The sequence below is a fragment of the Excalfactoria chinensis genome, unplaced genomic scaffold (genome assembly GCF_039878825.1).
Source record: "Excalfactoria chinensis isolate bCotChi1 unplaced genomic scaffold, bCotChi1.hap2 Scaffold_1052, whole genome shotgun sequence".
NCBI lineage: Eukaryota > Metazoa > Chordata > Aves > Galliformes > Phasianidae > Excalfactoria > Excalfactoria chinensis.
Genome location: NW_027315603.1, coordinates 1 through 25,660, shown reverse-complemented (window position 1 = coordinate 25,660; position 25,660 = coordinate 1). Strand labels below are relative to the sequence as shown.

At 44.3% G+C, this 25,660-nt stretch overlaps 2 protein-coding genes across 2 annotated transcripts; both read left to right on the top strand.

Moving 5' to 3' along the window:
* Positions 1 to 220: 220 nt before the first annotated feature.
* On the top strand, positions 221 to 17,682 carry LOC140264810 (PR domain zinc finger protein 10-like). Its single transcript, XM_072360721.1, has 18 exons — positions 221 to 422; positions 757 to 998; positions 1,934 to 2,137; positions 2,889 to 2,961; positions 3,409 to 3,526; positions 4,234 to 4,363; positions 6,365 to 6,592; positions 8,525 to 8,872; positions 9,209 to 9,364; positions 9,898 to 10,077; positions 10,744 to 10,854; positions 11,157 to 11,357; positions 11,640 to 11,783; positions 12,221 to 12,391; positions 12,572 to 12,712; positions 13,496 to 13,664; positions 14,098 to 14,210; positions 14,478 to 17,682. The coding sequence occupies exons 1-18, from the start codon at positions 251 to 253 to the stop codon at positions 14,712 to 14,714; spliced, it is 3,138 nt and encodes a 1,045-aa protein (XP_072216822.1). The 5' UTR covers positions 221 to 250; the 3' UTR covers positions 14,715 to 17,682.
* A 221-nt stretch (positions 17,683 to 17,903) lies between these two features.
* On the top strand, positions 17,904 to 25,656 carry LOC140264809 (nuclear factor related to kappa-B-binding protein-like; the record flags this gene model as incomplete). Its single annotated transcript, XM_072360718.1, is given in 22 exon segments — positions 17,904 to 18,042; positions 18,299 to 18,450; positions 18,665 to 18,866; positions 18,946 to 19,073; positions 19,235 to 19,409; positions 19,613 to 19,714; positions 20,219 to 20,292; positions 20,626 to 20,710; positions 20,894 to 21,074; positions 21,196 to 21,222; positions 21,224 to 21,302; positions 21,756 to 21,859; positions 21,861 to 21,880; positions 22,671 to 22,736; positions 23,433 to 23,512; positions 23,598 to 23,641; positions 24,075 to 24,135; positions 24,336 to 24,510; positions 24,717 to 24,823; positions 25,115 to 25,238; positions 25,332 to 25,411; positions 25,558 to 25,656. Coding segments are annotated over 21 exon segments (2,148 nt in total), but the record flags the coding sequence as incomplete, so codon positions are not given.
* Between the last annotated feature and the right edge of the window lie 4 nt (positions 25,657 to 25,660).

Sequence of the window (25,660 nt, the reverse complement as noted above, 5' to 3'; positions counted from 1 at the left end):
TGAAGTCAGGCCTTGCCAGAGCTGTCCTGAGTGACTGTCAGCAGCAGGGATTTCAAGCATCACTCAGCATTCATGTATCGTGTAGCACCACTTTCCTTCTTCCTCCTTTCCTTTACCAAAAAGTAGGCTAGCAGGAGCCTTCGTTGCTTGTGTTTGTAAGAGTGTTTTTCCTTCGGATCCAGTTTTGATTGCTTTTTGTGAATTCTGTCTTCAGGCATCGTTACCGGTGCATAACCAGGTGTTACCTCCTATGGAGGCAGTGGATGGTTCTGACCCTTTAGCACCGCTGCAGAATCAGATGGAAAGGATGGAAACAAAAGAGGAAGACGACGAGGATGAAGATGATGATGAAGAAGGGGAAGACACGGACATGGATGAATGGGATCCAGATCCACCCCGACCGTTTGATCCCAATGATCTGTGTAAGCACATGAAGTAGTATGTAGTTTATCAGCTGACCTTTCTTTTGCTTCCGTGGGCCCTGTACTAGATGGGGTCAGAGATCTTGTATTTTTAGCAGTAATAACTAAAGCCCTTTATATCCAGAAATGTATGCTCGTGTTGGGCTTTGTCACTTAGAAGGCAAAGGGAGAGAGTTCTTTATTTTGTGGGAGGCTACCCTTCCTAATCTTTTAAAGACTATTGGAATGAGTGGTCCCATATCTGAGATGAAGATGCTCAGGGTGATAAGGCTGTCTCTTCCAAGCTGATGCGTGTCTGTCTGACAGTCATGTCTTCTCTGACTTTGTGTTATAGGGTGTGAAGAGTGTAATAACGCACATCCCTCCGTGTGTCCAAAACATGGACCTTTGCATCCAATCCCAAACCGGCCTGTGCTGACCAAGGCAAGAGCCAGCCTCCCCTTGGTGCTCTACATAGACAGGTTTTTGGGAGGCGTCTTCTCCAAGAGGCGTATCCCCAAGCGCACACAATTTGGACCTGTAGAAGGACCCCTGGTTAGACAAACTGAGCTCAAAGACTGCTATATCCATCTGAAGGTAAGGGTGTGCGTGCGTGGGAGGAATTTGTTTAGACTCTGATCTTTGTGAATTTGACTCAGTGTGAATTGATCAGCTGTGACTTGATCAATGACTTTCCTGGAGGTGTTGTTCTTGTGTTGCTTCCTTTTTGAATATAACTCAGAAATATCCAGCTTGCTTTGGCTTCAAATCTATCCCTTTATCCAAGGAAGCAATAATCATGATCGATATTATGGTGTTACGGTGTATAGGACTTAGAGTGTGCAGTGCTGTGAATCACTGTCACGTAGGCAGAAGCAACACATAGACATAAAAATAGTCTGAGGATGTTTTGCAGCCGTTATTTTGCGTCACGCTGTAACTTACATTAAATTCCTTCTTCCTTTCCCTCCTTCCTCCCCCATTTTTCTCTCCTGTTCTCCTTGCCAAGCACGAGATAAACTGGATTTCACTAATTTCTATTCCATGTTTACTGGCTTGGCTGTAGGAGTTACTCTAGTATTTGCTTGAGATATGGCCCACAGTCTTAAGAGCAGTAGTCAGTGTCTGACTAGGACTACAGGCAGGTTCAGTACAAAAGAAATGGGGTTTATTTTATAGCTTGAGGCACGGTGAGACCTGAAATAGAAGCAGGGGGTGTGTGCTAGTTAGAAACACCTGCTGTGTGCCACACTGAAGGTTCAGCTTCTTGTGCCTCAGTCACAGCTGTACATCACATACTGTGCCTGACTGTGACTGAATGAAGGGGTCTCCTTAGTTAAATCACTGCCTGTATCAAAGTGTTTTCCTATGTACTGCTTGTTCTTGGATCCCCATTAGCGTAGAGAAGATCAGCTATGTGCTCATTGCTTTGCTGATGTAAAAGTTATGTAGTTGCAGTTGTCTTTCTTTAGAAAGGAGAATTCTTTCAAGTCTGCTGCAAGAAACTCACATGGAACTGATTTTTCTTACAGGTGTCTCTTGATAAGGGTGACAGAAAAGACAGAGATTTGCAGGAGGACCTGTGGTTTGAACTTTCTAGTGAGGCTCTTTGTAACTGGATGATGTTTGTGCGTCCGGCTCAAAACCATTTGGAGCAGAACCTGGTTGCGTATCAATATGGCCACCACATTTATTACACAACCATTAAAAACGTGGAGCCCAAGCAGGAACTCAAGGTACGGCATTGCTCGTGTTTGGGGACTGACTGTTTCTACTGATGGAATCCGTTTCAATTGCTACCTAATAAGCACATCTCCAAGAGTCAGAAATGATTGCTGTAAATAACTGGAGCATTTTTTAGGGCTTTTTCCCTATGATAAAGCACATAGTGGCCTGAATCAAATGTCACTGAACTCAATAGTCAGCCACTGACAGGTTTTAAATGAGTTCGGCTGAGACATAAAAACAAGGAAGCTTAAAATTAGAGCATGTAAATGATTTGCTTGTCGCTGTCATGCTTTACACTGCATATATTTTGCTGATGCAATCTAGTTTTTATTACAGTAGTCTTATTCTTTTTAGTTCTGGATGCCCTTTCCAGTTAGTCCTATGTGCCTTTGACATGTTTTCTGGTGCCTTAAGTGAATGTGGTCTTTCACTTTGCCTGGCTTTCCTGGAGCTTTTTGCATGTGGAAAATGATAAAGGATATTGTGACTGCTCTGTGAGTTCCTTTTTGTTCCCCCTAAAAATGTATCGATTACTTTGAGCTCAAAGCAGCGTGGCTGGCTCAGACAGCCTGCCTTTTTAACATCATCTGGGGAACTGGGGAGGCTTTATTAGCAAGGATGAAAGGAGAAAGAGGAATTAGGTCTGAGGCAAATAAAGTAAGCATAAAATATTGCATAGAAAAGCATTTTTCATGTGAATTCCCTTTGGTTCCTTTCCATGTAAGGAAGTGCCACGTTACCTTGTATTTCCCCCTCAAGGTGTGGTACGCTGCCTCTTACGCAGAGTTTGTGAACCAGAAGATCCATGACATATCTGAGGAGGAACGGAAGGGTAACGTGGGCTCTTCTGCTTTGTTTGTGCAGAGTGATGTTGGCTGGGGTGATAAACTTGGTTCTGAGTACAGAGCCTATAAGCTGCTGGGAGGAAATGTTTCTGTACTTGAGTAATGAACCTATATGCTCCTGCTTCGGATTGAGGCAATTTCTGTTGGCTGCACCTACCACATGATGCTGTAGGTGCCCTTTCATGTATCTCGTTCATCTGAATTTTCCTCAGTGACCTTCTTGTCTTTCTGCAAGGAGCTGTAGTCATGTACAGGGCAGGGGGGATAGATAAAAGCAATATTAAGTGGGGCTGTGCTGGCTGTTCTGCAGTCTGTCTCTACTTTAGTGATGAAATAAAGCCCAGAATAGAAATGCTTGGGAGGGGGTGGGGGAAAAGAGGCATTTAATTGGTAGTGTCTGAAATGCTGTTACTGACCTTTCCAATGGAACGTAGTTCTCAGAGAGCAAGAGAAGAACTGGCCGTGTTATGAGTGCAACCGTCGTTTCATGAGCTCAGAGCAGCTCCAGCAGCACCTCAACTCCCACGATGAGAAGCTGGACTTCTTCAGCAGGTATTGTGAGCTTTAGTTTGGTCCGTGTGTAATGCTGTTGCTCCCCAAGGTTTGCAGAAGGAGGGCCTTTGCCATACAGGTATTAGTAACCAACTTGGGTATTCGGGAGAGAATAGCTCAGCACCAAGAAGGTAAGAATACAGCACCAGAAAGCTGACTAGCTTAAGAGGTTTTGCTAAAGAAAGAGATGAAGGAAAATGAGCACCTCGGGGAAGCTGGTGAAGTTGTTTGTTTTTCTTTTTTAACCAATGATTTAAACTGCAGTATTTTCATAAGACAGAAGTGAAATACTGATCTTCCTCTGATGTATCCAGATACAGAGCTCAAAGAATGAGGCATCTAATGCTTTGCCTCTCCAGCGAGGTGGAAAGATAGTTACCCTGACCTATTATAAACTCCATCTAGAAACATCCTTCAGGGAACAGTAGGCACTGCTGCCTTGTTTTTCCTGAGATTTATCAAGTAGCTGCGTTTTTTACTTTGTGACAGTGTTGTTCCCTTCAGTTTACAGTGTCTTTTTGGGGAGGGATGTTATGGCTTCAGGCTTTAAACCGGATTGCTGGTACAGTAACTTCCCAGCACTCTGTGCCCTGGGATGCCAGAAGGAGCATTGCCGTGGCTGTTGGTACTAAGTAAGAATGCATAAAGTCAGTGGGGATGCCAAACCCATCTCTTTTGTCTCTAATTTGAAGCATCGTGCTTTGCAGAGCCAGAGGCAGAGGTCGTGGGCGAGGAAAAAGAAGGTTTGGACCAGGCAGGCGCCCGGGACGCCCTCCTAAATTCATGCGTATGGAAGTAACCATTGAAAATGGAGACAAGTGTGAAGAAGGGACACAGGTATATATGGATGGGGGGGAGGAAAATAAGATGTCATAGTGGGCTGTAAATGTTCAACTAGAAGAATTCAGGGCATCAGTGCAAACTGAAGGCTTGCTTCTGCTTTATACCCAAGTAAATTGTGTTGTTTCTAGGTGTGAATCTTTGCTGAGGGAGCACACTATTTCTGTTCTGTAAAGTCTGTAAACTGGCTTGCATTTCTACAGCAACTTTAATCCCAAAGCTCGTAGCAGTGAGGTAGGCTATTGCAGCTGTTTAGCAGCATCACAAAAGTAATTTAGGCAGTAAAACTGTAATGGGAATTTAGGTTCACTTTTGTCCTTTCTGGAATGTGAGGTCAGAACCTGCTCTTATAACTGTTGCTGGTGGAATTAAATCAGGTAGAGCTATGATTCTTTATGATGCTTTAATATTAACAAAGGGTCCTTCTGTCAGCCTGCTTGCTGCAAAAGGTTATTTTGCTTGTGGCTGTTACTTATGCATTAGGTTCCTGTAGAATGATACATTGATATCAATTAAATGTTAATTCTGTTTAATGCTGACTGGGCATAGGGTTAACACAAGACCCTTTTATGAAGGTGTCACAGGGAATCAGCGGCTCAGTTTCATTGTTTAGCTGAAAGCTGATGTCTGAAGTGGTGATTTTCTTGTGGTGTCTCGTTAGGTTACAATTAATTGCTGACTCAAAGGGAGGAATGTATACATGACCTCTGAATGCCCACTGCTTTCTGAGCATGCAGAATTGCCCTTAATTCTGCATTATGTTGGAGATGATGTCACCCTCTTTGCAAATTGAGCCAGCAGCCAGCTCCGTGTTCCAGCTTTTCTCTCCAGAGAGTCAAGACTCACTGAGCACAGTTCTGTGCTAATTTGAGTAGCTCTGGACTGGCAGTGGCTCACATCTCCCAGCTTGGGAGTATGGCCCAGATTTAGCTCACGTGTCTGTAAAGTCGAGCAGGGAAGTGTCCCAGGTCTTTGGATATCTGCCCACCTAGGCCAGGACTGGACTTTTGGATAATATATTGTTCTACTAAATCTCCCTGTCTGATGAGCACTAATGGTTTATAACAGCTGCACTCCTGGCATCTCGATGTTTTTTTTCCTCCCACACCTCCATTTGTGCTTGAACAGTACCAGCCCTGAGCTGTTGCTCTCTTGATGCTTTGCTTCGTTGTCTGAGATTTTAAGCTCCTTAGTTGCATTCTAAGTGATTACACATAAGGATCTGTGGGCTTTTTCTCCTTATACTGGAGGTTTCCATCCAAAAGGAGATACTGGACTTTTTGAGGAAAACAAACGTAGATTGTAGCACGTTCTTGCAGTTCCCAGCACCCTCCTTTTTCTTTTATGGTAATGCTAAAATGGAAGAGAATAGCTTTGTGTGATAAATATAGGTAATATATGCAGCTGAGTAGATGAGAGTATGCAGAGCTTGGGAACTGGATAGTAAAACACACCGTGCACAGTGTAATGATCTCGTTTATCACCCTCCAGTTCATCATTCCAGCTAGTTTGCTAGAAAGGGGAGACGCTGCATATCAATGCCTGATGTGTTTCAAAGTGACAACAGTTTCAATGAGACAGAAATTCTCTGCTTTTCCTGGAGGTCCAATCTGTGCTACTCACTTTGGTCTTGAAATTTCTCACAGGTTAGCCTGTATCATCTTTGGTTTAAGCAGTGATGGGGTCAGTAGTGCAGAAGTTTGCTTGGCTGTTAACAGCTGGGTTATTTTGATCCTCTGTGTCCAGTCGTGTGGATAATGTTATGGAAAAAGGGTTATGTTCTTGCAGAACGACTTCCCCAGTGCTCTGAATGTTGCTGCTGTAGGTTGAGATCTGCTGAGATTATCAACGAGACATGTTGGAGTAGAGCAGTGTAGACACCTTTTGTTTGTAGCTTCCAATGAAAGATGTAAAAATCCAGTTGTCTGCTGAGTAATATCAAAGCATTTTTCAGTGGGTGGGGGGAATAATCACTGGCTGTATGGTTTGCGATTTCAGGACTTGCTGCATTTTTCCAGCAAGGGGCAGTTTGATGAGGCCAGACAAGGAACACTGAATGGGCTGGAGCAGCAGGAACAGACTCCAGTGCCATCAGAGACACAGTCAACACTGGAACAGCAGTCAGAAAACCACCCGCTACAAATCCAGCCCCAGCATGATGAGAGCGCGGTGCCTACGCAGAGCACCATGACAGCAGATGACATGAGGCGAGCAAAGCGTATCAGGGTAAGCAAAGACAATAGTGGCTCATGTTTTCTCTCATCCTCTCCATTCGCTGTAACCCAGAGGTTGCTGGACCTGCCTGAAAGGAGCAGCTGGTCCCTTTTCCCCACGGCAGTATCCATTTCCAAGTCCTGAATAAAGCATGTCATTCCTAGCAAATTTTCCTTCTGAGAGGGAGACAAATCTCACGTAGAGAATGAGTATCTCATGAGATGCTATTGAGAACTGGTCACCAATTGGAGTCGATTCAATTCCAGCACAGTAATTCTTTCACAGAAGCACAGTCCGTCCAAGCTGGCAAGCAGGAGTGCTTCCAACAGCCGGCTGGATCATGGTGCTGTGGCACAGACTGGCTTATTCACAGCACCATCTGTGCCTCCTGGAACTTTTGCCTTGCAAATAGTTGCTGAAGAGAAACCACAACTTCAGCTTGAATCTGCTTAGTTGATGATAGTGTTAAAGACCTTTCTTGGGGTAGAAAAGCTGTCTGTCTTTGTGAGGTTAAAACCTGTGCTAAGAGCTTTGTGTACCAACAACAAACGCTTTGAACCTGAGCTCAGTGTCAGCTGAGTGAGCTGGTTTTTTCTCCTCTATTGTGTGTGGGAGGGAAATGATTCAAGCAAATAATCCTTCAAGCCGTGTAACTGAGATTGGTTTATTTAGCCAAAAATCTCTCTCTTCCATGTGTAAAATTTTGATTACAGAAAGGAACAGCTGCAATTTGGGTAAGATACAGTTTATAGGGGATGAGAAGATCAGAAAAGAGTTGAGTAACTGTTCTGTATAGGAAGATGTTGAGCCAGATTTGGGTCTCAGTTTACAGTGATACACATGCAGACGATGGTGGTGTTACCCCATAAATACAGCAGCATATCTTGAAGAGGAGAGAGTTTGGCTGTGATGTTAATGTAGGATCTTATTAGACAGTAAATGCGGGAGGAAAGGGGAAGAAGTTCTGAAGTGACTGATCTCTTGTTGCTTGGTGTTTGTCCTCTGAGCATTTATCATGAGGGGATCACAAAAAGAGGCGTGCAGTGGTGGTTTAATCCTCAGTGGTGTGTTTGTATCCCCAAATCTATAAGCTAAGCAATAAGTTGTGTTCAATGGAGTCTGGTGGCGTTTCAAGAGAGGGGCATTGGCAGAATGGCACAGTGACGGTTGTGTAGCACTTTTCCATCTTCCATCAGGCTGAGCAATGAGAGTCTGAGACAACAAGAAAACAGCTACCATTACCTTTTAATGACTGAGGAACTGGGTTGAGCTCTAGCACCCTTTGAGTGCTCCATCCATTGTGCTATTCACAACGTGCATAGTACCATGCCCTTAGTATTATCAACAAGCAAATACTTGGTTTTAAGAGGAGCATGCAATTCATTTCCAGAGAATAGGTAGGAAGCCTTGACAGCTGATTACCATCTGGAAACCTCTACAGCTCTTCCTTATTACTCACACAGGATTGCATTTTCAAAGCCAACAATCTCTTGTGAGCTTTTCTAAGGCAGGGATGTTCTGTGTGTGTTCATTCCAGTTTTAAGTATCAACCTCTGGTGCCACAGGTTCAAGCCCTGATGGGATTAGTTCATCTTTCAGTATGGGACTGACCTCATGGTCCAATCCTGCAACATAAGTAGGAACTGCAGCTCTCTTCTTGTACCCAGGTCTCTTCTTTGGAAGGGATTTAGCTCTCTTTTACTGAAGAATGTCACGCTAGAGGTGGAAACGTGGACAGGAGGGGGAACTTCTCCATTCTGCTTTCTTAACTGCAGGTATTTCCCCTCTATCCACCGCAGCATCCACTTCTGTAAAATGCAGGCTGTCTGTAGCCATAGTGTCCTTTGAAGTTCAGGTTCACTGATCTGCTGTTTCTGATCTTGGAAATGCTGGTCTGTGAAGTCGGTATCTAGTGAAAGCTGATGGGCTCCGTGTTTCTTTCAGAATGCGGCTCTTCAGCACCTGTTCATAAGGAAATCCTTCCGCCCATTCAAATGCCTTCAGTGTGGAAAGGCGTTCCGGGAAAAGGACAAGCTGGATCAGCATCTGCGGTTTCACGGCCGGGAAGGGAACTGCCCTTTGACTTGTGACATTTGCAACAAGGGTTTTATCAACAGCGGTTCTCTTGAGAGCCACATGAAGTTCCACATGGACCAGAAAACATACTCCTGCATTTTCTGTCCCGAGTCCTTCGACCGCTTGGATTTACTCAAAGATCACGTGGCCATCCATATCATTGATGGCTATTTCACCTGTCCTACCTGCAAAAAGCGCTTTCCGGACTTTATCCAGGTGAGATGTACAGATTTGAAGCCCCACCTTTGGGATCTCCTGCATGCACTGGTGCTTGGATTACAAATGTGAGCCCTCATTAATGTTCTTCTATGAAAGACAACCTCAGAACACTGAGTGCTTTAAGATGTGAAGGGTAGTCTCAAAGTAGGCAAAAGCAATTGCTGTTGTAGAAAGCACAACCAAGATATCAACCATTCAGATGAACTGGATTTTAAACCAGAGCAGATTGAGAACCCTTTTTTCCTTTATTTCTTACCAAGAATTTCTGAGACTGTTTTACCGCACAAACCTTTGGTTGAATGAAATCCACTGTTTTGTGATCTGCAATTCTAGGTCAAGAAACACGTACGCAGTTTCCATTCAGAAAAGATTTATCAGTGCACAGAGTGTGACAAAGCTTTCTGCCGCCCTGACAAGCTGCGGCTCCATATGTTGCGACACTCGGACCGCAAAGACTTCCTGTGCTCCACATGTGGCAAGCAGTTCAAGGTAAGATGATTCCTCACTGGATCATGCAAAGGGTGATGGCAGCTGTTTAGTTTCCCATTGAGGTACTTGGGGGGATTGGAAGGCCCTTTTGGGTGAAGAAGCACATATAACACAGTGTGTGCCCAAAGGAGCTGAATAACATTGGGACAGGCTTGGTACCATTGTGGGGCTTCAAGTCAGCATTGCTGGAGAACATTGAGTGATGTAGTCTTCCAGGCATGTAAAGTCAATTCTAGATGAATTCAGAGAAAAGCCAGGTTGGAGGGATTCATTTCTATTGAAGCTATTAAGTTTGACTTTGCCTTTTGTGGCTGAGTAACCTCAGCTTTTGAACCACCAGCCTAAGCCCAAAGAGGTCTTTCTGTGCTGACCAGTGCTGAACATGCACCTCTATTTCACAGCAACGGTGAAGGGGAAAAGCCAAAGAGGTGTTTGAACAACTCACATTGTGTTTCCAATCTGTAGCAAATAACACAGCAATAAGCACTACTGATGTTGTTATTGTTGTTATTCCCTGCTTGCTGTTCCTGTAGAGGAAAGACAAATTGCGTGAGCACATGCAGAGGATGCACAACCCAGAGAGGGAGGCCAAGAAAGCTGACCGAATCAGCCGCTCAAAGACTTTCAAGCCTCGGATAGCTTCCACTGACTATGAAAGCTTCATGTTCAAGTGCCGGCTGTGCATGATGGGCTTCCGCCGGAGGGGGATGTTGGTGAGCATCCACGTGATGTAGCTCCACTTCTCACATCTTAATAGCTAAGGAATAAGGGTAGAATTCCCATCTCTACAACACAGTGATGCTGTGAAACCGGTGTCATCTTATTGTCCATTTGAAATTAGGCATCTTCTCTACTCAGCAAATGTGTGCATTTATGTGTTTCATTGCCTGTTTCACGTCTGCTTGTCCCCACCATCTCAGTGCTGTGCAGTGTTGATTGAGCCTTAGTGCTTGTTCAGCTTTTATGATGCTCTCCTGTTTTTCCTCGGGAGGGGCCTCTGCTGGCCAAGCACTGTAACTGCCCCCTGTGGAAAGATGCTTGCAAATAAGGTTTCTTCTTTCATGTTTTGAGGGTTGTGATCTCTGCTAGCAGAGATCCTTTATATCAACTTGTTCTCAGCTACCTGAGATTTCTGACAAGTTATTTTACCTCTTTCCATTGTGTTTTGTTGGGGGAAACTGTGAATGAGTACATCAGGGCAACGTGTTTACCTTGCAACTAAATGCACAATAGACTTTGCAATAGTAAATGCTTCTGGTGTTTTGCTGGCTAATACTATTGCAGTTTTGGTTTGGCACTTACCATGTCCAGGACATAAAGCAATTGCTGAGCTTCCAGTTGCAATGTGCTCTGTTGGTCTTCTGTTTCCTTCTCCTAAGGTGAATCATTTATCAAAGAGACATCCAGACATGAAAATAGAAGAGGTGCCAGAGCTCACGTTGCCCATCATCAAACCCAACAGAGATTATTTCTGTCAGTACTGTGATAAGGTAGGTAAGGAAATGAGCCCTCAGAATGTAGCTTAGTCCTAAACTTGTATACAAACAATTTGTCTCTGCGCAAGAACATCTGGCAGGGCTTGCAGTGATTCTGAGGGCCTTGCAAGCAAACGCTGACCAAAAGCACTAGAATGTGTATATCTGTCTGTGCATTATGTTGTACCTGTTTGGAATTATAACCTAATCCTTTGTCTAAAACAACACATAGACCTTCCAGGTGAAGATAAGTGATATCGCTTTTCTGTGCTTCCATTTGAAATTAAAACGATGCAACTCCAATCATTACCCTTCAGGTGTACAAGAGTGCCAGCAAACGCAAAGCACATATCCTGAAGAACCATCCTGGTGCTGAGCTACCTCCAAGCATCCGGAAACTGCGCCCTGCAGGCCCAGGAGAGCCAGATCCCATGCTGAGCACCCACACCCAGCTGACAGGCACTATAGCCACCCCTCCAGTCTGCTGTCCTCATTGTTCCAAGCAGTACAGCAGTAAGGTATGATGGGGATGTTTCGTAGCCTCAAAGGACAGCCTCTTTTTGTAGTGATTATGGATTCTGATGTTTGAGACAAATGTTTCCTATCAGGTAGCTCTAATCAAAGTAAATTTTATGATCTTATTTCCCTTTTTGCTGACCAGAAAATCCCGTAGTACTAATGCTAGTGCTGTCATACTGAGAGAAAGCTATAAGCTGCTGTCCACATGTGTTAGATTTCATCTGACCTTAAACCTTGGTTGCTGGCTGTTTTTATTAACGCTCTTTTGCATCACTCTGTAGACGAAGATGGTACAACACATTCGCAAGAAGCACCCAGAGTTTGCTCAGCTCCCTAACACAATACATGCCCCACTGGCGACAGCTGTCATCAGTTCCACTCCTGCAGTCCTCACCACTGACAGCACAACTGGAGAGACTGTTGTGGTAAGGATTTGAGACGTTAAATCAGATCACTGGAGGGAAACAAAGAGGATAGACGCCCTCTGATAGTAGTCTTAGTGTTTCTTAGTATTTCTGGCAGACATCACTTTAAAGCATGTGTTAAGGCACTATTAGAGGTCATTTCTGTTCTTGAATCTGTACTGTATTGTTTGACCAGATTGTAATATTTTCTTAAATTATTATATGTGAAGTTTGCTCTGGACGATTCTGACTAGCACTTAGTGGATGGTCTTTGCTAACAGCTTGTGACCCCATCAGCCTACCTCTGTATGCATTTAGCTCTTGTAAAGAAATAGTGAGGCTCAATGGCGTAGGTGTTAGATTCAGTGCAGTGAAAGAACTGCAGCCCTATAAAGGTATTCAGTCACGTAGGCAATATGGATGATATTGTGTGTGTGTTTCTCTCTCTGTCTGTTCAGACAACAGACTTACTGACACAAGCAATGACGGAGCTATCCCAGACCCTCACAACAGACTATCGAACTCCCCAGGGAGACTACCAGCGAATTCAGTACATCCCTGTGTCTCAGTCCACAACTGGCTTGCAGCAGCCTCAGCACATTCAACTGCAGGTTGTTCAAGTGGCCCAGGTGAGTAACCTGCTGGGAGAGTTTGTATGCTTTCTGACCCTCTCATAGGAAGCCCGTGCTTCCTTGGGGCTGTAGTACTGGGTGATTTGTTGGGGGATAGTTAAAATAAAGCCAGAAAAGTTCCTGGCTTCTTCTGCAGAGAACTTGAAGTACATATCCTTGCTTTGGTTTTCTTTCTAGGCTACCTCACCTCACCAGTCTCAGCACTCTACAGTGGATGTTGGACAGCTGCATGACCCCCAGACATATACCCAACATGCCATCCAGGTGCAGCACATCCAGGTCACAGAGCCGTCACCCACAGCTCAGTCATCATCACAGGTACGTCACTCTTCTCTGCGCAGATGGCACGTTACTATCCTGAATCACAGCAATCATTTTGTACTTAAGCTAAAGGACCGCATGGAAGAACTGCCATGTTAAACATCTTTGAGGTCATCGTATTCCTTAGGGCTTGGTTATGTTTTCAGAATGTACAAAAGGTAGAGATAAATGGCCGGAAATGGATGAGTTCGCAGCTATTCCTGATTAAATAGAAATAACCACTTAAATTGATAGAAACTGATATAAATGAAAATTGGAATTCTTCAAGTATTTGGAAGTTCGGTGCTTTGTGCCCTGGAATAATTTTTAGCCTCTTGTCTAATTCCTCTGCCTGACTTCTATCTTGAAATCAAAGAATATCTTGAGTTGGAAGGGACCCACAAGGATCAATGAGTCCAACTCGTGGGTACCTAAAACTTAAACCATGTGTGACAGCATTCTGCAGGTGTTTCTCTAAAATGGTGTAGGCTTGGTGCTGATTTCTTCCATGGGGACCCTGTTCCAGACTGTCATCTCAGTGAAGAACCTTTCTTTAACATCCAGGCTGAACCTCTCTGAGCGAGCCATTTCCTCAGGTCCTGTGTAAACTTTGGGAAGCCATATCTGTCTTTTCCAGACTCTGCATATTGATCATGGGAAGATGTCAGCTGGGAGAGAGCTTTGTACTTCTTGTGCTCAGTATACTATAGAAGCCTTAATTTTTCCTCCCTTAATAAAGGAGGCGATGTTGATAATGGTGCAGGTGTGTGCAGTCCTCAGTCTGCTTGCCTTTTTTTCTAGGTTGGGGGTCAGCCTCTGAGTCCCTCCTCACAGCAATCACAGCAGGAACTCAGCCCCTCACAGATGCAGACAGCTGCATCTACACAAAACCAAGCCCTCCAGCAGCAGCAAGGATCTTCAGTCCAGCACACGTATCTTCCCAGCACGTGGAATTCATTTCGGAGTTACTGTAAGTGTCAGCAGCAGCTGGAAGTTTGGCTGGCATGTGAGACTACTATGTTTTCTAGTTTTACTGGCCAACAAATGGTATGTTTTCAGAGCTTGGCCTTCTTAAGTATTATCTTAGACAAATGAAAGTGATTGTATTAGCTTTTATTACTGCTGATCTACAATTATCTGGCACGTGGTCTGGTCAGGCAAACTGGGTTCCTTTAATCCAAGGATCTTGTGTTCAGTAAGAATCTGTTGGGTAGCAGCTTGTTCAAACTGGAGTGGATCCTTGAAAATAATCAAGATGATGGAGGTGTGATGTGGAGTGCAAGTTATATTCGTGAAACACCATATCCTCAATGGCTACTCTTGTTATTGATGCATAAGCATAATCATCTTTCATGGTGGTCTTTGAGTTTGCAGACCTTGATTGTCTGGTTTCAATCTTTTAGCATCCGAGATTCAGATGATGACCATCCCTCAAGGCCAGTATGTCATCACAGAGACAGCTGTAGGTACACCCGTCACCACTGTCAACACAGGGCAAGTGAAAGCAGTCACTCAGGTAAGGAGGGGAAAAAATGGCTTTTTAAATCTAAAATAATGTCAAGCTTAAAGCCTGTAAGGTTAAGTGCATGCCAAAATGATGACTGGGCCACAGAGAGTAAAGTGTTGGTGGTCTCAAAGCTTTGTTTAAAAGCGGGACATCATCAGCTTCAAGATTCCTTATTTATGCCACAATGTCATTCAGCAGAGCAGCAGGAAGGTTAGAGATGATTAGAACAGAGACTGTAGAAGATAAAACAATTGACTTTTTATGTTCTTCATGCAGACCCACTATGTGATATCTGAAGGTCAACCTGATCTGGATGTCAAACAGAACTCCTCGCTCTCCAATGAGGTGCAGGTTGGTGTTTCCCAGCCACCAACACACACTGATACGCTGGAATCTCAAACGAGTAATCAGCAGCAAACAACCCAGTACATAATCACTACAACCACCAATGGGAATGGGGGCAGTGAAGTGCACATCACTAAACCAAGAACTTTCTCAGCAGAACATGAATGAAGAAGCATTGGGGTGTCGCTCGTATTTTTCACCTCCTCCAAAAGCCCGAGTAGATGGGTATCCTGGAGCTCATATGTTTTAAAGTATTTACTCACTTCAGCTAAAATCCTGAAGCTCTTGTTAATGCTTTAAGAGGGTTTAAGTCCTCAGTGACCATGAAGAATTACCCTCAGAATCCTCCTGGGATGCCATTTTATGCAGCTTTTAACAGAAAGGACAAGAGGAGAAATGAAACCTCTGCCTGCCCTGGACTTTTTTTGGCATGTCTGCTGACCCTAATTTTTTCCTTCTGAGAAGTGTCTCTGGTAACCACCTACTATTTCAATTGTAAGGGAATAGCTTGTCCATCTGAAGGCTAATTTGGCAGATGATGTTGTATGTATATTTGTAATAGGAGCTGTTAAACAAGAGGACATCATGTAAGTTGCTGGGATATGGCAGAACTGCTTTCTCTGTCTTTGTTTCAGCAGCCAACGTGAAAGGGAATATAAGCTCGAGAGCAGACTTTGTGGAGAATAAGAGCAGCAGTGAAGCAGTGACTCTTTGCTTATGTGTGTGGGGATGGATCCCACAATGAAGCTGTGACGACGTGCAGAAGCAGTCCATTAAATTATTATTTTTCCAACCCTCAAACTGTTTACATGCTGTCTCGCCTGTCCTGCTTTCCCAAGCAGTTCCAGAGAAAGGAAAAGTGCAGCCTTATGTTTGGAATAAAACCATAGCAACACGTAACAGTAGTACGGAGCCACTGTTATTATTTCTCCCTCCAGAGTTTGCAGGGCAAAACACCTTTTTGCCCACAAACAGAAAATGCTTCCCTTAGCCTGCATAGCAGCTTCTGCTGTGATCTCTAATGATAGATCTGCCAGGAGAAATGGCTTATAGAAGTGCACCTTCTGAAAATGAAGGCTGGTCATCTCAGTTGCCACCTGAACGTTGGACGTATCTTTCTCTTGAGGACTGGATGAAGAGTTGGTTATGCTGATTTTCCGCATACCTTGTGAACAACACACTAATTCCTTCGGACAGTTTCTTAAAGTGACCAGCCCTTGGACTCAGGAAACACAAGCAAAACACCAGTGGACCACTATGTACAGGACACAGAAAAGCCATCTGCAAGAATTGCCTGCTTTGCTAGACCTGGTCTATGTACAGAACTGATGTTATGTCTGGGGACCAGGAGAGAGGGAAAGGTGTCTTTTTTTCTTTTAAGGCAGCGTATTCTTTTCTTACATAATTCTCCTTCACAGGTCGTGTTGGTTATTTAATGCTTTTTGGTATTGCGAGAGTACGATTGCAACGCCATGTACTGTTGATGGGCTGTACTGTATGTGTCTAAGTGTTCATTCATTCTGCTTGAAACCTCATCCCAGAATGTCAGTGCATAACAGGATAAGATTATTTATAAAATGGAAAGCAGAGAAGTCTTAATGACCCTCAAGAAAGGCCAGAAGAACTAAGAGAGGATCTCTTTAACTTTCTCTTACACTGCATTGAGTGCAAATCTGGAACCTCTGGTGTAATTACTTCTACGGATTGAGATGGAATTAAATCATGTGAGTGGTGTTACACATGTTATACAGGTTGTGGTGCCAGTTCTTACGAAGGCAAAGCTCTTAAATACGAGAGAATGTAACACTCAGGCTTGGAAAGCAGATGTCTTGTTCCTTGCTGGCGAAGCCTTGTAGCATGTTATTCCCTTGATAAATAACATATCTGTTAATGTGGTGTGGAAATCGTGACCATGCATGATGAGAAATCCTGATTGAAATACTGGCCAGTCCGGGACTGTTTCAAGGTAACTCTGAAGTGATTTGCCAAAGTGTAGATTAATTTGTGCCTGGGATTTCACTTCTCATATTGCAGCCACAGTAGTGGGGCATTAACTAATAATTGGGGCATTCATTGGGTTGGTAAGTAGTTGAAGACCTGAGCTCCCATTTAGTCAAGTGCAGTGATGAGCCTTTGGGTTCGGTGGGTTTGGGAGCAGCTGCGATACCCCTTAATTGAAATGAAATCATGTTGCTGAGCACTTCTTGAAGAACAGGCCGTTGCAGTTGTTTGTATGGGAGAATAGAAAGAAGCTCTTTGCGTTGGCTTTGCCTCACAGAGCCCTTTTTTAGGAGGGGGGTCTGCCTTCGGGCTGCTGTATTAACAACAAGTCAAACACGTGTTGGGATGAGCAGGAGGGAAGTAGAAGAGCTGGAAATTAAATCATTGCAAATGGATGCTGCTCTACGGGAGCAGTTTTAAAGTCTTAAAGCCTGAAATCTCTGGATGTTATCAAACTTTAAAGCCTGAAATCTCTGGACGTTATCAAACCTTGTCTTTAATGATTTAACAGATGTGAAATTAAGAGAGAAACGCTTTATCCACCTTTGGGAAAGGCCGCAGAATGAGGTTGGTTGTTCTTGCATCAGGTTTTTAAAGCTGAGAAGTGCAAAGTGTTCCAGAAAAGCAGTTGTACAACGGCACCTTTGGACTCATACCCGCTATAGCGAGCTCCCAATAGCAGTGCACTCGAGCCATCAGCTTGACACCAGCATTAAGCGACTCATCTCGTCCTCAAACTGATGCCTTTGTTGGAGGGGGAGAAGCACGTCTGGAAATCAAGTGTTGTGAATGTTTCATTCCAAAGTCATTAATTACGGTGACCTCCCAGAATAGGAGCTGGGGGGGGGGGGGAGCTGCAGAGCTGAGCAGAGCAATTGTGTTATAAAGGAAGAAGAGACAGAGCTGGTTTTGTTCCCCATTAACCCCCTATAGGCCCCCAACCCCGCATTGAGCTCCGGCTGCTTTGGGCACTGGGGGGGGCAGCGTTCTGCCTGCCCTTATTGAAACGTGTGTGTTCCATTGTCCAGGCGGTGACTGTCGGTGTCGTTCGTAGTCTTTGTGCTACATTAAAACGTGTAAAAAACACAAAAAACAACCACGTTAATAAATCTTTTCTTCTTGGTTGTTTTTTTTTAAAGGCTGTGGTGTCTGTGGGAGAAAGTGGGTCCTAATTGAGGTGTTAATTAAAGAGGTTTGGGGGGGAAGGAAGAAAAAGAACCAGGGGGGAAAAAAAACCCTTTTCTCGGTGTTTTTATCCTCCTCGTACCCTTTGAATGACTCTTAATGGGAAGGCACTGCGCAGGCGCGGCAGCCATGCTTTGCAGCACGCACCGGAAGCGGTAGCCCCCTTCCGGCTTCCGGTTCAGGGGCCGCCAGAGGGTTGAGTTGAGCGGCCGGCAGCTCCGGGCCGCACCGCGCTGCGAGCTGCTCCGGCGGGACGGGAGCTTAACGGGGGCGGCACCGCGGCCTGGCTGCCGCTGGACGAGCCGCTGAGGTGAGGAGGCGGCTTGGGCGCGAGGGGAGCGGCCTCCGGCTCTCGGTGTGGGTCAGGCGGCCCACCGAGGCCTGCTCCCCCCAAAGGGCTGCGTGGAGCTGCTGTGGGCTCTGTGTGTCCGCACCGAGCTGGGACACGGCAGCTCAAAGCTTGTGAGGAGCCCGAGCTGAGCTGCATCAGACGTGTCCCCTCGGAGCTGGGCAGTGTGGGATGGAGCTGCTGCGCTGCTGGGTGTGCTGAGGGATTCGTTGTTCAGGAGCTGGAAGCAGCAGGATGGACTCCCTGGATCACATGCTGACAGACCCCTTGGAGCTGGGGCCGTGCGGGGATGGAAATGGGGCTCGGATCATGGAGGACTGTCTGCTGGGCACGACCAGAGTCAGTCTGCCCGAGGACCTTCTGGAGGACGTGAGTAGCGCCTTGTGTTTGCAGAGCCTTAACAGGCAGCGTGTTTAATTGCTATTGTGCTGAATACAGCGGAACAGAACTTATTACCAGTATCAATTATTTCCTCTTCCACACGACGTTATTTCAGTGTGGGGCGGCCTTGTGTTATTTAGCTTAAGTTGTTAAAGATGCGTATGCTTTTTTTCCTCAGTTATTTCCCATTTCCTTCCTTTAGCCTGAGATCTTCTTTGAAGTTGTCAGCTTGTCTACATGGCAGGAGGTGCTGACAGATGCGCAGCAAGAACACCTAAAAACGTTCTTGCCTCGCTTCCCTGAGAACAACCACGAGCATCAGAACAAAATCATCTCTGCTTTGTTCAATGGCGAAAACTTCCGCTTTGGAAATCCACTGCACATCGCCCAGAAACTCTTCCGTGGTCAGTGAGCACAATAACGTGTGATGTGTTGTCATTTCTCAGGCTGAAAACTGAAGGAGTTTTGACCTCTTTACTGCAGATGGACACTTCAATCCCGAGGTGGTGAAGTACCGGCAGCTGTGTCTGAAGTCTCAGTACAAACGCTACTTGAGCTCTCAGCAGCAATACTTCTACCGGCTGCTCAAGCAGATCCTTGCTTCCCGCAACGTGAGTGTCTTCAAGGCACAGCCATCACTTTCTTGTGTTCTGTAATGGACAGGCTGTCATTTCAGCAGCGTGCCTTGCTGTCTGTGCCTTCACAACTCTCCATTCTCTTACTAAATGCCTGTAACTGAGATGACTAACATCAGGCGTATCTTGTCTTGCAGTACTTGCTGGAGTTAGCTAGGAAAGGAGGCCCTGATATGATCATGAAGAGAAGGCATTTCTCACCATCGTATGACGCAGAAGAGCGGGAGAAACGGACACATCGGCGCTACTTGAAGATTCTGAGGGAAGTGAAAGAGGAGTGTGGAGATACTGCTTTGTCTTCTGATGAAGAAGGTAATGCCCAGGACTGAAGATGTGAGCTGTGAATAGAGAAAAAGGCGTTTTGATTAAGCGGGGATAGTGTATTTGATAGAGGAAGAACCCTCTATCTGTATTATCTATTAAAGAGCCCTTTAATAAGCACTGAGGAACGGGATTAGCTGTGTTTGGGGCTGATAAGACTTGCAGACATTCATTTCACTGTTTGTTCATTTAAGATCTAAGCTCCTGGCCTCCGAGCTCTCCCACACGTTGTCCGAGTCCACCAGTTCCCCTGAGAGTGATACCCACATTGTCAACCATGGACATGAGAACAGCAGGTGAGAAACAACGCAGGGGTCAATAAGGATTGAGGCGTGAGGATTACTTTGAGAACCTGGTGTGAGAATTTGTTGTTCCACGAGAAATCACATAATACTTCAGTTTTATAGTCCCCAAAATATCCAAAGTTTGTATAATATTAGCGGGTTTTGTTGTTGTTTTTTTCTCCTTGATGATTGAAGCAGTAGCGTGGTGCAGTTGTAGCTGTTTATGTGCATGTGGCAAGGGAATTCCTCTGCAGGTTACCGCAATCAAGGCTGCAAACCTTTGGCTTTTCACTTCTTTTCACTTCCATATTTGCCTTAGCAATGAAATCTAATGAACGAAGGTAGAAAGTGTTGTAAGAAAGTGATGAAAAGCGTTTCAAATTCTCAAGGGAAATTTATTTACTGGGAGTTGGAGGTTGTTGGGAGTGAGAATGAATAGAAAATGGCATTCTGGGTTTGTAAAGTAGCCAAGCAAAACAAGAAAAGCATATTATCCCTGACTTCTTTTTATTGCAGACAGAATAGAACTTGGTGAGAGTGATTTGAAGATGATGCTGAGGAAACACCGTGAGAAACGAAAATACCAACCTGTAAGACAACAGGAAACGTTGGGGTCTGACAAGGAGTGTGTGTGTGCTGCCCTTCGATTCCATGCCATAATCATACGTAGCTGCTGATGGCATCCCTTGTTTGTGGTTATCTGCTCAGATGTATTCTGTAGCTTTCACCATGGGTTGTTGAGACTCAGCATTTTCAGCTTGGGGATTGAAGACTTCTCTGTTTCTGTTGTAGTGATTAACTTTGTAAGCTGATCCCAGATAGGTTTGAGGTGTTTCGGTGTTCGATTACCTTCTGGATCTTTGTTGCTAACGCGGCATTTTATCTGTTCCTGATTTTCCTTCCTGTCCTCTTGTCCCATGTAGGACCACCCAGATTTAGTGACAGCAGACATTACCCTGGAGGACATTATGACTCGTGTAAATGCTGGCAGGAAAGGATCCTTAGCAGGTGAGTGGCTGGAAGCAGTGCTTCCAGACATGTGGGAGTAGGAGGATGGGATGAACAGACAGTGGAGAAGTTTGTCTTACATGTGGTTTTGAATATGTCTTTAATTCTACTGTTATTTTATGGTCTTCACTGAAATATAGTAAGATGTCTTGTTATTTTTCTTACCTTTTATCATCTCTGAAGCTTTATTTGACCTTGCAACCTTCAAGAAAAAGGTGAAGGAAAAGGATGACAAAAAGAAGAAGAAGCTGAAGATCATCAAATCAGAGGTGGAAGATTTGGCTGATTCTTTCAGCGGTGCACATGGGATCCCATCGCTGTCTCAGGATCATTCCCCCATCCCTCTGTCATCTGTCAAAGAGGAGTAAGTGCTTCAAAAAGCCCCATATACTCTGTGTATGAGGGTGGGCTTCATATATGTGTATGATCTCATGTATTTAAACTAAGGATGCTTACACACTGCCTGTGTTTTCTTTCATTTGAAGACCTCTTGAAGACATGAAGCCGTGCTTGGAGTAATGAAATATCTTCCAGCTTCTTTTCCCTTCTGTTGGAAATACTGTTTCTGGAAGGACCTGCCAGTCTCTCTATGGTGAGAACCACCCACAAGTGTAACAGTCTTTGCAGAAAGTCAAATTAGAGCGCAGAGATTTTTGTAGCTGGGTAATAGAGATTTTCTCCGGGAGCATTTTGCTCTGAATCACATCCATGTGTGGGTTCGATGTTACAAGATTACAGGTGTCTGAGAGTGCACACCAACATTCTGTGTCGTGAATTCAATGGCTGCCTGCCTAAGCCTTTGTGTACTCGTGCTGTGAGGTCATGATGTGATCAATTCTGCGTGTAAGGGCTGGTGATAGTGTGGAATTTTTTCCCCATTTTTGCTGTCTGTTTTCTGAAATACCACCTTAGAGTTACTTGGAAAAGGCAGATGATCTTTTTGTGTCAGTATCAATTCATTTTTTTTTCCCATTACAAGTTTGGCTGGTTGGTTTTCTATTAGAAAATATCCATCTTTAACAGAATGCTTATGTTTTCTTTCCAGCTTGAGGATAAAGTTATAGACTGGCAAACTTCTCCTGCCAGTGCACTGAATACCTGGTTCTCTTTTGCCACTAACTGGTCTGAACTGGTTTTACCTGCCTGCAGTACTGTCAGGTGACAGCAGAGGTAAGAATAGCTGTCAGAAATACTAATGGAGCTTGTAACATTTGTTCTAATCAGCGCTGGTTTATATTATAGCTCAGGTCAATCTTTAATTCATCAGCACAGTAAGTCATTGTATTGTTTACAGTGCTTCTGTAATAGGGATTACATCTGCATGGGGATGGTAGATAAGACCCAGTTTGATTCTAATGGATGTGAAACTAAAACAGGCTGTTTCTCCTGTTTGAATCATGTCCTTAAGGCAGCGTGTTTGAAGCATGTACAAGGAGGTTGCAGTTGTCTTTGGAGATAGTGAAAAATAAATGAGATGCTTCTTTGATCTATCCACTGGCAACATGAAGGACCAGCTCTTTTACCTGGGGTTTGGGCCAGCTAAGCTCTACTTCTTCCTTTTAAACTCATTTATTCTATGGTTCTGGTTTGCTCAGTTTTAAATGGAAGGACAGTGTAGATTGTACTGGCCTTTGCCAAATGGATACGTGATGTTCTCCATAATGATGGTGATTACTTTAAATCTCAAGTCTGTTTCAACATGAGCCCATGGATTACCATCCATTAACAGTTCCTGGGATCTGATCTGACAGCTTGTAGACACAAAGGTTGTTGCCCTGTTCTGTTCTTGGGCTTGCAGTGTTTCCTCAGGAGATGCTAACCTTCCCATTGGGCAAGAGTCCATTTGGAGCTGTCATCACTTAAAATGCTGTCACTGACTCAACAGTTTGTGTTACAGCCATAGAACTGGGGGGGTTGTGTTGTTGTGTGATGTTTCTGAACTGCACATCTTTCTTTGTAGATGTTCCATCCAGCTTCTCACCTTTTGTTGAATTCAAGGAAAAAACTCAGCAGTGGAAATTACTTGGTAACTTGCACTTTTCTGTGATTTCTGGTGTTGTAAAGATCATTTGTTTGCTCCAGAACTCTTCCTTTTTCCTTGCTGTAGCCCAGAGATGATGTCCAGCAGATCCATAACTTCAGTGGTTGGGCTCTTTGTGTTCTTTTAGCTGAGCAGAAACGTGGTTTACATTCAGTACTTTTTGTTAGACATTATTTGCAGCAATAGAAAGTGATCAAAGGCACTGAGCTTTTTTCCTTTACGTTCGCTGACATAACCATGTTTTGTCACCCTTCAGATCTTTCTGAACACCTTCATATTTTCCATTCTGCCTAATTCTTCATTACAGTTATAAATAATTGAAGCTTCTCTGTGAAGCAGGTGATTTTATTCCCATTTTACAAGCAGGAACCAAAGAGCAAATGAATAATGAATTTGCCCAGGCTCAGTATTGTGTGAAACTACCGACACTTGCATTTTTACTTAGCTTTAGCTGAAGCTGATGTTTTTCTATCCTACCTGTTGTGACTCCTGATCATATTCACGGGCTTAAACTGGCAGAGTTTTGGAGTCAGGTTGGACTTGATGATCATAGTATGTAAGGTGCCTTGTGACTGGTGGTGCATGGAGGTTAGAAGGCAGTAGGAGATGATTGGAAAGTACAAGCATGTGGCTTTATAACAAATGATTTTCATTTCCTATGTTTCTTGGTTTTTGGACCAGGTTCTTGCCAAGATCATGAGAAAGAATTGGCAGCCCTGTTTCAGCTCTGGTTGGAAACCAAGGACCAGACTTTCTTCAAAGTGAGTCAGGAGAAAACGGTCTTTTAGCAGCACAAAGCCCGGCTGGGTTGTATCCAACACTGACATTTCTGTGTTTCTTTAATAGGAAAATGAAGACAGCTCAGATGCCATAATGCCAATTCCTAGAGTGTAAGTGTATAATATTGCTTTTAAACCTGCACAGTATGTGCTAAAGCTGTGGAGTTTGGTCCTTGTAGCTCTAGATCTGAAGAGCCGGTTACTTCAAAGAAAAAATGTGGCAGGAGAGAATTTGTTGTCAGAGTTTATAGACAAAATAACTGGACATTGCAAACTCAGCTCAGTTTTACCAAATTCAGCTGTTACCCAAAGAGACCTCTGACCTAATGTGTGTCCTCATTACTGGGTTGCTTACAGTCCTTGCTTACCTTCAGATAGCCTGTAGGGAATATTTTAAGGTCTCTGCAGGGTTACCTATACCAGCATAAGTGCTTTCAGAACTTTTTCTTTGGTGCCAGAAGAATTTGCAGTGAGGTGGTTAATCCTTTGGGATTGGGATTACTGTGGGCTCGTTGCTCAATGCTAACGGTGGTCTTTGTTTCAGAAGGACTGACTATGTAGTCCGACCTAGCACTGGAGAGGAGAAACGTGTATTCCAGGAGCAGGTAAAAAGAGACTCTTCCTAAGAGTTGGCCATTAAAACAAGAGGATTTGTATGGTTTGAGAGTTGTTTACTCTGCAAAAACTTAAGAAACTATCTAGAGAATGACGGTAACTTAATCTATATTACAATATCAGTTACAAACCTCAGGACTTTGCTCTGTTTGTGTCCTGCTAAATTCAGTCCTCTTGTTTCAAAACACAGGAACGTTACCGTTACAGCCAGCCCCACAAAGCTTTCACCTTCCGTATGCACGGCTTTGAGTCAGTTGTTGGTCCTGTGAAGGGGGTGTTTGACAAGGAGACATCATTAAACAAAGCCCGAGAGCATTCTCTCCTGCGATCAGATAGACCAGCATATGTCACCATCTTGTCTCTTGGTAAGGTGATTGCATGCTTTGATGGTTATTTATTTACTAATTGAAAGGCACATCTGTCCACCCAAACAGTGACTTTAGGAATCTATGATATGAAAGAAAAAAGCGGATGATTTACTGATATGACATAAATGAAGAGAAAAATTACCTGAAATGATGGTGGGGAAACGCTGGCAGCTGCAAGTTTAAGCTCTGATTTTCTCCTTCAGTTCGTGATGCTGCTGCTCGGCTTCCCAATGGAGAAGGAACTCGTGCTGAAATCTGTGAGCTGCTTAAAGATTCCCAGTTCCTCGCGCCCGATGTCACAAGTGCTCAAGTAAGTTGGATGTCACCTGAGAAAAAAGACCCAGGGTTTACATTGCATTGTGCATACAGCTGCTTACAGAACAGATCCAGAAAGAGCTGATTCTTCAGAGCCCTTGGATTTCTTGAAGCTCCATTTAATTCCAGATGGCAAGCAGCACCCTGCAGTGCAACTTCTGCTCTTAGCCACTTCTTACTCACATTTAGATCGCCAGCGACTTACTCTGGTTTAATGCTGAATGGATTTGACCTCTAGCTGCCCCAACAAGGACAGCTGGTAATATGGTGAATTCTGTATTTTCAGGTTAACACTGTTGTTAGTGGTGCTTTGGATCGTTTGCATTATGAGAAAGATCCCTGTGTTAAATACGACATTGGACGCAAGTTGTGGATCTACCTGCACCGGAATAGGAGTGAGGAGGAGTTTGGTAAGCCTGGCTTGGTGGGACTACCCTGTTCATTCCTTATGTACACAAACATGTTTGTGTTCTGGAACCCTAACTATTAATTTATATTTGCAGAACGGATCCACCAGGCTCAAGCTGCTGCAGCAAAGGCCAAGAAGGCTCTCCAGCAGAAGCCAAAACCTCCTGCAAAAGTGGTAAGTTTCTTTGCACAGATTTGCACAGGTGCTTTTGTGATTGAGAATGAGATACGGGTTTGAAGTGCTCAGCCCATTCTTCTTACAGTGCAACAAACACAACTGTTTCTGTACAACACCTTCACTTTGACTTGGTTTCTCTGCAGAAATCTAGTAACAAGGAGAGCTCTGTGAAAGCTCCCCCCAGCAGCACGTCAGAGCCCAGTCAGCTGAGCCTTAGTGACTCCAGCATGCCTCCAACTCCAGTGA

Excerpts from the sequence above, each read along its gene's own strand:
- LOC140264810 (XM_072360721.1), top strand. The coding sequence starts at position 251 with ATGGAGGCAGTGGATGGTTCTGACCCTTTAGCACCGCTGCAGAATCAG. Across the intron at positions 3,527-4,233 it reads AAGCTGGACTTCTTCAGCAG|AGCCAGAGGCAGAGGTCGTG; the intron begins GTATTGTGAGCT and ends CGTGCTTTGCAG. Across the intron at positions 11,784-12,220 it reads CAACTGGAGAGACTGTTGTG|ACAACAGACTTACTGACACA; the intron begins GTAAGGATTTGA and ends CTGTCTGTTCAG.